General features: G+C 38.3%; 1 protein-coding gene across 1 annotated transcript in view; it reads left to right on the forward strand.

Moving 5' to 3' along the window:
- Nucleotides 1-14,703, forward strand: part of MACC1 (MET transcriptional regulator MACC1) — a 36,123-nt gene extending 21,420 nt beyond the window's left edge. The window contains exons 3-5 of the mRNA XM_087754651.1: nt 1,977-4,015; nt 6,444-6,632; nt 10,802-14,703. Coding sequence (XP_087610777.1) covers nt 1,977-4,015; nt 6,444-6,632; nt 10,802-11,017 — 2,444 coding nt within the window. The 3' untranslated portion in view covers nt 11,018-14,703. The remainder of the gene's footprint in view (nt 1-1,976; nt 4,016-6,443; nt 6,633-10,801) is intronic.
- Nucleotides 14,704-15,330: the final 627 nt, after the last annotated feature.

Below are 15,330 nucleotides of genomic sequence, written 5' to 3' on the forward strand. Positions count from 1 at the left end.
TAACCTTACATGAATAAATGCTATTTAGGAAATGTTTACTGGGGATCGAGACAGGGAAGAGAAGAGGGAGTTCTTAGCCAAACTACATTAATTTAGGGCTTTAAGAACCAGGAAGGCAAGGTAATTTTGGAGTTAGCCCAGTTTAAAAACTGGAGTCTCAGCAAAGTTGATTTAATCTCATTGCTATTTTAACCCAAAAGTTAAGAAAACATTTCCCTCCACAAGGTAGGCATCCTCTTAGCTTTTTGCCCGGTAGCAGGTGTGAGTAACGGTGAGCCTGGCACTTGCTGTATGAGTTGGGGAGCAGGAATTATTTCCTCGTTAACCTCCTGCACCCCAGTAATCTGTGCTGTTACCTTGGCATGAGAAAGCATCCAGCCTAATGACTCAGGCTTTGCCAGAGTTTTCTCCTCACACTTTTCCTGTAGAAACATGCCATTTAGGATGGGGAAACAAACAAACAAACAAAACCCCCAATGTTTCTTTTGGGATTAATTAATTTATTTTTTAATACATAATAATGATCTGACTGTAATAGCATCACAGCGCAAGGAAAGCTTTTCGCCTTTGGGCAGAAACAAAAGGACTTTTCAGCTGGTGCTTGAGCATCCCAGCCCCATCTGGAGGCTCTGGCCAAGGCTGGGTGCCCAAGGGGGAGGAGGCTGCCCCTGGGCTCACTTTCGCCCTGGCATCTCACCTGGAAGGCTTTTGTCAAGAGAATGCTAGAGCCTTGCAGATGGGCAGCTGGGAAGCAGGTAAATTCCACTTTGGTTCTTCCAAACTGGGATTTTTCTGGAACTGTGGAAAAACTTCATGGTTTTGGCTTTTTGTCACAATTCATGACAAATGAAACAAAAAGAAAGGTAGTAACATTTCAATTTTTATGTTTTTTTTTCTTTTTGTGGCTGAATGCACTGTCATTCTTGCAATTGAGCAATAATTAGTAATCTTGGAGATGGAAGGTACTATGGAAAGGGTAATAATGAAGGATATAGTTATGCTGAAAGAATAGAAATGCTGAAGTTTCCCTCTCAAATTAAAATCCTTTACAAGGATGTACAAAAAAGGAATGGTATAACCTCTGTATATAGAAAAATAACAGCAAACTGAAGTAATAGAAACCCTTAGCACAAAAAGTTGCAGATACTCTATTCGTTGCAAGAAGTGTGAGTCTTAATCAACCTACAAACTATCTTCTGTGAACAGTTATTAATATAAAAGATAAGGACATCTTGTCTTCAGAACGAATAGACATTGCTGCTAATAATGAGTATTTTTATTAGAAAGCATATTGAAATATACACCCCTATTTGTCTATTTAAGTGCAATCTCAGAAAAATTAGTAGCCACAAAAACATTTATCTTCAAATTTCAAATTGTACAAGACCTCATAAATTATACCAATGAATTTTTTTAATGGAAAGCTAGTATAACAAATTCCACACACACTGAAATAAATTGTAAGAGTACTGTTATCAATTAAATGCATGTGCACTAGCATGAAAAGGGATCCTGAATAATACATTTATCTGTACTGTCTACGGTGTTTGAAAAATGAAATGTAGTTGTTTAATCTTTGCTGAGAGTTAGACACAAAGGAAAGAAATCCATAGCATTTTGTAAGAAGCCAAAGATTAGTGGAATATAAAGGTTTAAATCTTATGGGACTTTAGCATTCTTGATGCAAATTAATAGTCGTAGGAGCTGATAATGATCAGCACTTTGCAGAAGATTCTTTACATCCTTCAGGACTAACTTGTTAGCACTCTTTCTATTAACAAAGATTCTTAATGCTACTTAGAAATCAATACTGATACTCTTTAAAAACCTGAAGGAGAAATATATAAATGATATATATGTATTTCAGGAGGATAAATTTAGTCACCTGTTAGCTTAACAGACTATTATTTGGAAATGAATGGAATGTCTTAAGTCTCTGTGCTTTAGGAAATGCTTCTGTTTTTTCTTTTAAACAGATGTCAATGAAAGTAAATTGGATTTGGATATTGACTGGTCTGATGTATTCAGACATGTCCATGCTGTTTCCAAGACTAATCCTTTCTGGAATGAACTGTCAGCCTCCAATCCTTTTGTACATGACATAGCTGCTTCAAATAGAAATGAAAATAATAAATACCTTTCAATCTTAAAAGAAAAACCCTACTTGTTCTCTAAAGTTTCTAGCAACAGGGATTCTTTGGCTTCCTCAGGTGATGAGCTAGATATTGATTGCCTTCTAAGAAAGACTTCAGCAAGAAGATCTGGACGATCCAAGAGTGTCTCTGACTTCCTGGATATTGTTGATAACCGAAGATTTAATCCTCACAAGACAGCACCTCAAAAAACTATAGATTCAGACATGACATGGCTTCAAAATGACCGTGAAGCCTACAAGATGGCTTGGTTGAGTCACCGACAACTCACCCGATCTTGCCTAGATTTAGAAGCCATGAGCCATAGTCCTGGATGGGCACAAACACAAGCTACAGACATTCATGTAGTTTGTAAACTGAATCATGAAGGGGGTTCAGTACAGCTACCTGACTCGGATATCAACATTCATGTCCCTGTGGGTCATGTATTACCTGGGGAATTCCAAGAAGTTGGTTTAAAGGCTATCCTTAACCCTCCATCGTCATTTAACAATGAGCTGTCTAGCACCATAAGCCCTCTAATAGAACTTAGGCTGAGCAACCTCAACACGAGGGAAGCCATTTTCCTAGAGGTGAAAGTTGCAGCTAAAGTGAAGAACGATCCACTCAGCCAAGTTATGAGTGATATTGTGTGTTTTTACAGTCTCAATAAAGAAGGGCCTTTTAAGAAGCTAGAGAATTGCTACACTTATCAGGATACCATACAAGTGAAGCTAACAGACCTAAGTCACGTGATGTATGCAGTGATTGCCGTACAAGCAAACAAAATCCAGCCACCAGCAACTAATGTCTGGGACTATGTTCATAGAACAGTCTCAGTTGGAATTTACGGTCCCAAATATATTCATCCAACTTTTACGACAGTTTTTACAGTTTTTGGTCACAACTACATTCCAGGACAACTCACAATTTGTGATATAAAAAAACGGGGGAAAAATATGCCTCCCGTTGTGTTTCAGCTGTGGGGAAAACATACATTTCTGCTTGAAAAGCCACAAGATCTAAACATTTCTTTGGTATCCTGTGATCCAGATTTTGAAGTGAAGATGGAAGACCAAAGCAAAAATATTAAAGAGGAGGAGCTGAAAACTGGTGAAATGGTCCGCCAACAATTCCTGTTTTCCATGCTTGGATGTAGGGAGATGCATTTCTTTGTTTTCCTCGTTCAGATTAAAGTCTTAAAAAGTAGCCAAGTAATGCAGTTCCATGTTACGACTCCTGATCCAGCTCCAAAGTTAAGTGGAATTATCAATAGGCCAAAGCGCTTACAAAACCGCAAAGAAATCAAGTCTGCGCCTTTGTTTTTAATACCAGCAGTTAAATATCCAAAGTTTCAAGATAAAACTTTGAGCGTTAATACTTATGGAGTGGCTTTGAAAACTGTGTTACGTCAAAATAAGATTGACTATTTGCTAGAATATTTTAAAGGGGACACAATAGCACTTCTTGGTGAAGATAAAGTAAAAGCCATTGGACAAACTAAAATAAAAGAGTGGTACGTAGGAGTTCTCAGAAGAAAGATTGGTCTTGTACATTGCAAAAACATAAAAGTGATTTCCAAAGAACAAGCTATGGACACTGCTGATAGTGAGCTAACAACAAGGAATCTTGTTGAACAAATTGCATTGCCATTCAAAAAACTGACTTACATCTACTCAGTAGTTCTCTCTACAGTATCAGAGAGTGTTTATGACTGGAGAGCTTTGGCTGAGGTGCTAGGATATTCACATATGTCTTTGGATGATTTTAGTGAGGCACATGCTGATAAAGAATCAGAGAGAGTTGCACATGTTGTGAAGAGGATGAAGGAAGACTGCCATGCTAACAAAAAAAAAAGACTATTTCTTTATGAGCTCATTGTTGTAAGTATTGCACAAACTAACTTGGTTATTGGGAATGTACTGCGAAGAAACTACTCAGTAGTAATGTGTGAACAAGAAAACATGGTCCTGCACCCTTGTGGGAATCTTTAGAAACCTGAGCATATTACTAAAAGTTGTAGACACCTATACTTGGAAAATACATCCAGACTCTCATGAAGAATAATACTTTGATGAATTAATTCTAAACAGTGTTCTGTAAACGTTCCAGGAGCCTTGCTCATTTAGCAGGTTGGCTGAGTTGACTTTTTTTGGTTTTAAATGGTCATGATTGAAATAGTTGTCTTTTGTCATGGAAGTCATCGTGGTAAATTGCTTCCCTGAGCAATTCACATTCCCATTGTGAAGTATTTAGTAACTTCATAGTGTGGAAACTCCATTATTTATGTATCTATCTTGTGTACTCTAAGGTGCATGTCTAAGTTTGCTTCATATTTTTAAAGCAAGGAAATCCTGACCCACATGTTGAATACAAGATTCTGTATACATACATAACAACTTCGTAGTCAATGTTGTAGTGACCTAAGGACAACATTGCAAGTATTTCAGTACATATTTTCATGGACCTCATTTGTAAGCCACTGGACAACTTATATGTGATTCAATGCTGTTACACGTGAATCAAAAGTGGTTTTATTCTAAATGCTTCCAGGTAATAGGTTGCATTTTAATCATTTTAGTTTACTTACAGATCTGTGTGCAAATTAATTTGGAATAACGATTACTCAATACTGTCCTTGCGTCTGACTGAAAAGTCTACCAGCCTAATTAGGGTCAGAAGAGAATTAAACTTCTCATATGAAAATAAGGAATTATAAAAATGGGTGTTTAAAAATTCACATCGTAGCCTTTCATCTAAAGCTTTTTGACTATCCTGAATTGCAAACCTTAACAGGGTTTACTTCTCATAACCACTCTATCCCCTTTGAAGCGCTGACAGCAATTTCAGCAGGATTCAGAAAATTTTGGTAGCAGTGGCAACTTAGAACTCTTAAGACTGCATTAAACTGTGTGGAATAAAACTGAACAAGTATGAAGTACAGTTTAGTCTGCTGTGACTCTGCACAAAAAGGGGAGGGGGGAGTTAAAGGTGAAAATGATCCAAACTTTTAATTGAATACAGTGAAACAGAAAGCTTATTACAGAACAGGCAAAAAATGGGGCATAATTAGATTAACAAGATGTCCCAATTTGTTGAGATGTATGTGATTTTAAGCTATGAAGTGCCAATGCATGTCCCTGTCTTTGTAAAGCTAGACTTAAAGCTAGATATCATCCATGTCACTTTTGGGTAGAATTTACTGGTTATTTCTTTTAATTAATTTTCTGTTTTTATGTTTAATATGATTCTTGATTATCAGAGCAAAGGCAAACTGAACAACTTTGTCTCCACTTTGCCAAGGTATAGGGGGATTTGGTACTGTACACTATAGTCTGCTTCTCACTACTGTGACTTCAGTATTTCCTTCTAGAGAGGCACTGGTATGAGAGAGTTTGGGATCTGTGTTGAGTATTCTCTGGTTAGTTATATTAGACAAACATCTTGCCTACCAAAAGTTCCACTGTTTGCAATGAGGATTTTAATAGCAAAATGTTTTACAATTAAATAACACGTATATCTGATTTCTGCAGAAATGCTTGAATTTTATTAAAAATCAATATCTAAAACCCAAGAAAAACAACTGGATTTTGCTCTTGATCTTTCACTGAAAAAGTCAGCATTTTCAGTGGAACATTTTGCTGTTAATTTGAGGAGAAGAAAAAAACAACACCTATTTTTCTCATTAGCTCTTATCCAAACAAATACAGAAAGGAGAATGCAACATATCTGCATTTCAAGGTTTCACTCCTGGAACCATTTTAATTTGCTTGTTATTAAAAGTTCATTTGGCATGGGGGAGGGAAGAGTTTTATACTTGCATTTCTGCTTAATGGTCAGCAAACCATCAGTTCTGTGGGAGGAGTAAATCAAAAGGTGATGGCTAATGTAATTAATGATTTCTGGAAAAGCAGTAGATGAAGGACCACACCTTAGCATAATAGTGCTCTAACTTCATTTTTAAGTTTCATGTCATTCTTTTAAGAAGCTAAATTTGATGTCCCAAATATTTTTGTTGGAGAAGCATATTCTTCCTTCAGGATCTGTAAGCTTGGCAGGATCCATGTGACACTGGAATGCTGAAGCAGCTGAATGCCAGCTTAATTTTTTCTTAAGGTTGTAGGCAGTTTTCCTATGAAACTGTTGCCAACACCTTTTTGTAGGAAAAAAAGTTACATATTTGTAAGAACACAAAATAGACAAAGAGCCTCCCTGTCTGCTTAGAAATGCAGAATAGTGCTACAAAAACAAGTGATAATGTTCTGTTAGTAATTACTGGTGAAGGAACACTAATGAAAATAATCGTTGCAGGCACTTTTGAAAATAGATTGCCAGGGATTAGTGGCACGTCTTACCCAGGACACCATCATTTTGACTTCAGCTGTCAAACTTGGCAAATACTGGCGGGAGCTTGCAGAGAGGCTAGCCCGACTCACGAAGCAGCAAATTGAGGCTTACGAAGTACCCCACCAAGGGAAAAATGGCACAGTAGCTCTGGAGGTAAGGCTCTGGTGTAACGATGTGTGCATGCTTGCTCCTCTCCACAAACATAGCCAGGGAACTTTCTTCTTCCTTGCTTTTTGTGCTTCTTTCCTTTTGCAGCTTGGCCTCCTTATTTAATTTGTAAGCCCTTCAATGCGAGGAATTCTCACCAACTTTTGTTTGCAATTATCTAAATATTCCTTTGAGGCTGGTTGTTCAGTGTTACTGTGCCAGCTTTATTTGCTGTGGAGGTCCTGGTCTCAGTCTTGAGCTTCAGCTCTTTACTCCCACCCCAAGGGCCACTTTCAGTCCCTTCTTATTGTCCTGTCCACTTGTTAATCTTACTCACTCCTCTGCTGTCATTTCAGACAGAGTGAGGAAGACCATCCAGTCCTTGCAGGAGCCAGTTCAAATCACCCTCAGTACAGCTTTTGGTCTTTCCACTGAACAGAATCTTACCTCCACTATTAACACTTTTCTCTTCTGCACCTGTGTAATATTTGTCATCATTTAGCTTAAGTAGCATGACAAGAGTTTGGAAGCTCTGACACCAATTCCACTTCTGTCCTATTATATGAACATGGCAAATCCATGTTTTAATTGCATAGTTTGTCAGGTAGGTCGTGCTATTTATTCTCCTTTGTAAAGCACTCTGCTTATACAGAAGTATGAGTTCTAAATAAAAGTCAAGTTGTCCTCTTGGATGTATTTTTGTGTATACACACCTAAGGACGAATTTAGGTGCCTAATTATATCTCTAGTACCATTTGAGGTGCCCAGAGGTACCCATGGCATCCATGCAATGTCAGATATGTCACAAGACTGAGGGTAGGCCCTTGTCCATGCCTCTGAGCCGAGGGCCAGCCCGTGCTCCTGGCACACCTTTGCCTAGGCAGCCAAGCTGCTTCCTGCATTTCTCTACTCTTACTTCAACACTGAAGCATGCAGCAGATCCACTCTTTCCCACAGAGTTATCTCCCAATGACTTCTAGGTCCCAGACTGGGTTTTACCCTGAACATCATCTTTTATAAGTGTTGCTGAATGATGCTGAAGCTGACCTTTCTGCCTTGAGCGCTTACAGTCAGGCTTGACTCTCCCTCTGCCTGTACTATCATCCCCTGACTATTGCAGGTAATGCACATGATCCAGCCTGAATTCCTTCTCTCTCACCTCTCAGTACCAAAGGAATCGCTATTTACTGTTCACAGGTTTACAATTCCTCAAGATATTTTTTTCTTCCTTTTTCTTTCCCTGTAGCTGATTCTTCCTGTTCCCTGCCAAACATATCCTCCTTTCCACAGTCTGAATCCAGTGAGCCTTTCGTCTCAGTTTTATCTGCCTGGTGATAGCTATCAAGAGATTTCTGCTCTAATTGTGAACCACCTCCACTTATTCCCTTTGAATGCACTGCCTTCCCTCCCCAATCTATATTTGACCAAAATTCCACACATTTACTTACAAGGTTCTCCACTTTTCTGCAAAATTATCTCTATCATTGCTGTTTGCAAACACTGCCTCCTCCTCTGATCCTGCTTTTTTCTTTGAGCTATTTTGCAGTTTATGGTTTTTTTTGTTGTTGTTTTGTTTGTTTGTTTGTTTTAAAGTTATCCTGGATACATTACATGTGCCTGGATGCACCTTCCTCCTTAAATTTTTTTCTCATAAAACTCTCGGCTCTACCAATCTCTAGTCTACTATCCTCTTTAGTGAAAAAAATCACCCTGTTTTTGACTCTGTTTTTGCACTAGCTTATTCTAAAATACTAAAATCAAACAGAATGTGAATGATTGTCATTTCCATTATGTTTTTTTTTTTACTGTTATGCGGTGCGTTGTCTAACTTCCTAGATTTTGTTTTACTTACTAAGCTTTCTGTGTTTGTCTGACAAAACCTCAGCTTTCTACAGAAGAAATTATAGACCTGAACAATATGCAACTCTACTGGTCTCCATGGTATTTGGAAATATTTTCACCTTTGCTACAGACAGCAGAACTAAAACAATCTTAAAACTCTTTCTTGCAGCACCATAGCTATTTATTTTTATATATAAATACATATATAAAAATATATTAAAAATATATATTTGCTTTGTTTTAAATGGGTGTCTATTTCCATGAAGTCCATCTTCTGCCTCATACAGCCTATTCTTTTATTTTCAAGAGTTTTTTACATTATTTTTATGATAAACCACCTACAAGATTCTCTGCCTTTCAGTGACAGTGTCTTCTGCCAGAAGATAGTACAGTCAAATTCATCATAAAAAGCCAATAATAGCATATGTTCTATTTTTTAAGAGAACATTCAGGAAGAAATCAAAGAACAGAATTTTGCTTTATTTTTATGTCATTTCTCAAGGCTTAGGATAGGCCCATGGGGAATTTATAGGTTTTGTGTGAACTTTGTAATAGTGCTTGTCCACACAGGTGTGAGTTCAAAGCACACCAGGTTTCTAGCACTGGTATCTCATGTGATCACTCAGCATCCTCACTGTCCTGTGAATCTAACCTTAGATTTCAGTACATTCTATTGAATTTCAGTGCTTTCTTCTGACCTCTGAACTTCTCAGTGCTCTGGTGAATTGAACCTGTACATACAGAAAGCAATATTCTGTTTATAAAGTTTTGTGAATGTTGTTCAGCAGTGATGCAAAACGAATGTAGCTAATGCAGTGTAAATTTGCATCCGTGTGGAGATGCCCCCAGCATTGTTACAAGGTTAGCATTAGTCTGACTAATTTCAGAATGATTGCTGATCATCACATTTACTTAGCAGGTATAAAAGAACCCTGATTAAAACCATCTTATCCCAGCCTGGAGTTTTCTAATGGAAAATCTTTCTCATTGGTAGTAGTTATTGGCATGAAAACAGGAAACCAAGCAAAGATGGGGAAGTAATAAGTTTCGACTAATTATTGAGGATTACCTAAAAACATTAACCAATTCATTACCCATCAAGGACTGTTCTACCATCAAGAAGACTGATTGGTTGAAAAATGTTTCTGCTTTTAAACTTAATATTTTTCTTAGTGGTAGAAATTTTCTCACAGATGATCACAGAAGCAACTTGAGGTACATACAATTGGGACCTAGATTTTGAAGTGCTTTTCATCAGTAAATTCCAAATCACTTTACAGAGGATGTAGGTATCATTATTACCTACTCAGCAGAGGCAGTGGGAGCAGAGGGAAAACTCACGCACACAGCTGAGATGAGACTTGCCCAGCATGCTGCAGTGATTTAATATTTTGCCTGAAAATCTGCTTTGATATAATTCAGGAATGTCAAATGCAATTGAGTTCAGCCATTGCATTAGAGTTTGTGGATGTGGAGAAAGACCGGCCTTATAAACCCGGTTTGCAGTGCTAGTTCACTGTGGTGAGTGTGTAGATTACTGCTGAGTTAATCATGCATCACTGATGACCAGTTTATAAAGCTTTTGATTTTCTCTCCCCCCCCCGCTTTTTTTTTTTCTTTCCTTTGTCCCAGGGGAAAAAAAAATCAGTTGTGACAGAGCAGAGGAAAGCAGGGTTTGTATTTTAGGCATATTTCAACCAATTCTCTGATTGCACAGTGTCAGACTGACCTTCAGCATAAGTCAAAGCATAGCATCTTTTCATACTCACTGTCTTTTCACATACTAGTGAAGACAGAAGGCTGTACCCCAAAACTTCAAACAGCCTGGTCCAACAGGAATATAAGGAAAGGAAGCAGGAGACAGAGAAAAGGTATTAGAATATCAAGAAATCCCAGCTTCTCTTGTTGGCTACCTTGGTTATCAAGCTAGAAATAGGAATACAGAAACTTTCTGTTCTCAGCATAAATACAACAGTGGTGAGCTGCTTTATTTCATTGCAAAAAATGACCAAGGGGAAAAGTGTTTTCCTTCCACCCTTGTGCTTTGAGGTTTACTTTCAGACACAAATACATTTTGACTTGGTGATAGTCATCTGAATGAAGAATTTGTCTTTCCATTATTTACCCCTCTGAGAATTTGACAGTTTCATAAAATTAATGGAGTTTTTATATCAACATGCCTTTTATGATAAAGCATTTCAGCATGGCTAGGGATCAAAAACTTATTTTCTTTTTTCTTTTCTATGACTTTTCTACTATTGGAAAGATTTAGATTTTTTGCTCAATAATTCAATTTCTGCAACTAAACATTTTTTTTCCTCCTTTATTTGCAGATGATGTGGAAACCTGCATATGACTTTCTCTACACGTGGGGTGCCCATTATGGAGACAGTTACAGGGATGTCTTACAAGACCTGCAATCAGCCTTGGACAAAATGAAAAACCCAGTAACAAAACATTGGCGAGAGTTAACTGGAACGTTGATTCTTGTGAACTGCATGGAGGTGTTACGGGCAAGTGCTTTCTCCAAGCTGGAGGAAGAAGAGTAGACTACCAAGATATGCTTTTGAAAAAATCTCTTGGGAAACTGTACCGCTGATATTTGTGTTTCAGTGATGCATGCAGAACCGGACAGAATGGAGTTTGTTTTGCCTGAGTTGATGTTGGGTGTAGCCCCATGGTTCTCAGCTACAGATTGCCAGAGCTTGCTAATGGCTACCGAGTAAATGAGAAAAGAGTGGGAGATTAAACTAGTGAGGGCAACAAAAATGACTTGAATTCTATAATGTAGTTTCCAAAATGAGCTATTTCTGACTGCACTGACTTTTAGACAGAGGTCAGTTTTAAAAACAGAACTATGCATGGATGAGTTCAGCCTGTGGGGCCTAGGTTTACATTGTTTTCAGTGAGGTATTAAAAGCTAAATATTTAATACATTATTTTAATTGATGCCAAAACCCTCAACTTCAAGTAAATGGGTGCAGGGTAGCCTAGAAAAAAAAACCTTTAGGATTCTTTTGTCATCAACTGGGACAAAATTCATCTCCGCTTCTCAGAAAACAGGAATTCAACAGTTATTTGCACCTGGAAAAACAGGTGTGTACTGCTTAGTCCTTCCAAACCAGCTCCTGGTGGCTTTTTTGGAGTCTGGAAGAAAGACATGCAATTTAATGGTCAAAGGCAATTCGTTTTGATTGGTTTGTTAATGTGTTGATGTAACTCAACAGGGTTTGTCTTTTCTTTTTTTTTTTTTTTCTTTTTTGTAAATTCCAGCAAATTTTTCTAGATTCTTCTGAGCAGAAATTCAGGAAAATTCAGGAAGCCTTCTTGGTGTACATTGTCCATCCCGCTGATCATTTGCTTATTCCTAATCTGTTATTAAATAGGTAAACAGGGAAGAGTGGCTTTGCAGGTACAAGAGCTGTAGACAGTTCATACACACTTTTGTTGATCGTTTTTTCTTTGCTGATCAAGGACAGGTAGAGAAAAAGGAGTCAGGTTATCAGAGCTCCCTGTTGTTTCAGGTGCTAGCACCTATTTTATATCTTGCCCCATGCAGTTTCAAAAAGAGCTGCAGAGAAAATATAAAATTACATTCTCTTGTTATCTGCACTTCAGTGCAGAGAACGGCTGTTCCTTCAGGTCACACACCATCTCCCTGCCTAAAACTGCAGGAAAATAATTTTTTGCTTCCTAAGAGCTGAAATACCAGAGCAGATCATGGAGCAAATCTTTCAGCTTCACCATGTTCTCTCACCAGCTGATCTTCATGCATCCTGGCAGGCCATGCTCCCTTACTTAAGGCCCTGGTAATCCACTTTTTTTTTCCTCTTTTTTTCCTTTTTTTTTTTTTTCTTTGTTTGTTAACCTGGTTGCAACAGCTAAGCAACTCATCTTACTCCTGCTTTTGAAGACAGATCTCTGCTTCCGTCCTTTTTTTGGTGCATCTTAATTTCTTACCTTTAGTAAATGTGTGTTTACTACATGTCCTACTGGAAAAGAAAGTAATATCTTAGTAATAACAACAGGAAAATACAGGACGGAACTACTAGTCAAAAGAGAGGGAAAAGCTACCAGAAGCATCCATTCCTCGTTGTGTGAGTCTACCAAATATGAGGCACAAGCTGCCCAAAGCCATGGCTGAAGGACAGTCCATCCTGAGAAGGTGGCCAGTGATCAGGAACTTGGGAAGAGAAGTGGTCAGGGAGCAGAGGCTGCTGCCCGTTATTCTCATAGCCAGGCCCTTTCATTGATGTGAAACAACAGCAAAGTTGTTTCTGTCTTAAACGAGAGTTGAATTTGGCCCAGTAGATTTAGCAAATATTGACTTAGTGAGTCAGTGTTCTCCTTAGCTTGCAGAACTATGCAACTGGTCCTCCAAGTATGTTTCTTTAAAATGGAATTTATATCTGTCTGTAGTTGTGCTGTACTCGAGGGTCTTTGACTGTGGGCTTTGGTGGCTAATTGCACTCCCTGTTTTTCCTTTAAGCTTCTGCTCATATGAATGAAATGTGCACTCGTGCAATATTTTGTTTACTTTAGCAGCCCACACTGGATATATTAAAAAAAAAGGTATTAAACCCCCGTATTTTATTTAGTGCTCTAGTATTCAAAACCACAAAATGCCAGCTGAGAGTGGAAGCAGCTGCACTCAGCAGCAACACTCAGCTAGGAGCACATGGCTTTGGTAAACACACTCTGTTCTTGACCTTTTCTCCTTTCCTCCCACCCTGTCAAGAGAGAACAGCTTTCCCATGAGCCTGCACACATACCTTCTTGGGTTTCTGCGAAGCGGGATGAGATTAACAACTCCTCAGGAGGAGACAAGGAAAAATACCAGCCCCTGGTCCTTGCCTTAAATGACCCTGTGTTTCCAGGTTTCCCAATTTCTTTGTGTAGCCTGGGGAAAAAAGCTGTGTCAGCCAATTCCATTTCCCTTTGTATGTGTAGGCAGAAAAAAACTTTTTCAACATCCTTCTGTCCTCTGAATAGGTATGTTTCTTAAGCAAACTAAAAACTTGTGAATGCACTGATTGCTTTACAATTCCACCTACCCATGAAAACTGGAAAAATGGTTCCCTCGGGTGTGGCTGCACCTGAATGGGGCAGCCACCTTCCACAGTGGGCAGCAGTAAGGAAAATCTAGCTGTCCCTTACACTAAAAATGCTGGGTTTTTTCAATAAAGTTGGAAGCCATTCCTGTTGTTTACAGTGCAGAGGCATCTCAGCTGCATGCCATTTAATGGCACAGTGTAGTGACATGTTTCTAAATTAATAGCTGTCAAGACAGGAGAGAAAATGCAAATTATTCCCCCACACAAGTTCCAGTCCTTCAGGTGCGTTTGGGGAAGGATTCAGTTCCTTAGGTTTCACTTGCTTTTTTTGGAAAGCAGAGGTTTAGGGAAGGAAAAGGAAGTTTCTTTTAAAATATAAGTAAAGGGCTACTCCCCAAGCCAGTCTCCAGGCAGCACGTCGGATGCCAAGAGAGGTTGAGGGGCATTCTTCGTGGAATTATCCAGGGAAGAAAAGAGAAGGAGGAATCAGCCATCCTTCCTCCTACTGAGGCCAGAAAAATTGGAAGAGGTGAGCAAGTGTCTCTTAAGTCTTTTTTTTGTGAAAATGACTGATTTTCACAAATTCTTGCTGTAATACTAAGCTGTGTGAAAAGCAAACACTAAGCAGCTCCAAAGGAGCAACTCTATTTTGTCATGTTGAGTTGACTCTAAAGACTTATTCCTAAAGTACTTCTGGACTCAGTAAGTGATCAAATCAACAATGATCTACTAAATAAAGGCTATTGTTTAGAACTGCAGATGGCAATACCATGTTCTCAGCTAAACTCAGTCATCCTGCTTTTCTGTCAGCTAATAGATTGTTCAGATATGGACAGCTGAACCAAATAGGAATATGAAGCTTTGATGTTTTGTTCTGTTTGTGTCATAGCTATGAAAATTGCCTGTGAAAAGACAATATAAGGGAGAGTAAGGGGGTTGGATTCCCCAACCCCCCTGCCAGGAAGAGCATGTAGCAAATGATATTCTGCACATTAGTGTGAAACACCAACCGGTCTATTAAATTCCCTGGAGAATTTCTAGAACAACTGTAGATATGTAAAGAAAATGTTAGCTCAGCATGAGGAATAACCATTGTTCTTGATAGTTCTGCTGTCAATAGGTGTCTACAGACAGCATGAGATATAGTTCTTCTAATAACCTGTGATTATTCTTAGTACAGAAAGTGCCATTTTATATTTGTTGCCAATGTGTATATAAATATTATCTATTTTTTTTAACTTACAGTATATATTTTTAAACAAAATAAACAATGGAAAATTATATTGTCCACTGGAATCTTGCATGGATTTTATTTAGCTTTTGTAAGACAAAGAAAAGAGGAAGATGGCCATGGGGTGAAAGATCGTGGTTCTGCAAATACTAGGCAAGCGAGCTATGCCTTTTTGCACATTTTTCTTCATTTAAAAATTCTGTGTGTTAAAAAGATGAATGTACACTCCTTGTAGCATGTTCATAAGCAAAAGTAATTTGTTTATATTTCTTCTTGAAACAGAATGAACTCTCTATTGAGAAGAGGGCTGTCTGTGGAGCTTGCTGGGGAAGCCAGGCCTCCTGACAAGAATATGCTCTCAAGTTTTTTCTTTTTTTTGTTGCAGAATCATGAAAGTAAGTTTGCAAAGGCGAGTCTTTGTTTGACAAGGTCAGTCAAACCTAAAACAAGATTCTGAACCTTCAGTAGAAAGAAATAATACTGCTGATTGGTTTTAATTGAACATTTATCTCAGTTTCCTCAAATCAAACTGTTACTTACGATCCTTTCAGTACAAATTGTCCAGGAAAACAGTTTA

Source organism: Nipponia nippon, unplaced genomic scaffold (genome assembly GCF_047370975.1).
Source record: "Nipponia nippon isolate SJK-2023a ecotype South Korea unplaced genomic scaffold, ASM4737097v1 scaffold_1, whole genome shotgun sequence".
NCBI classification, from domain to species: Eukaryota; Metazoa; Chordata; class Aves; order Pelecaniformes; family Threskiornithidae; genus Nipponia; species Nipponia nippon.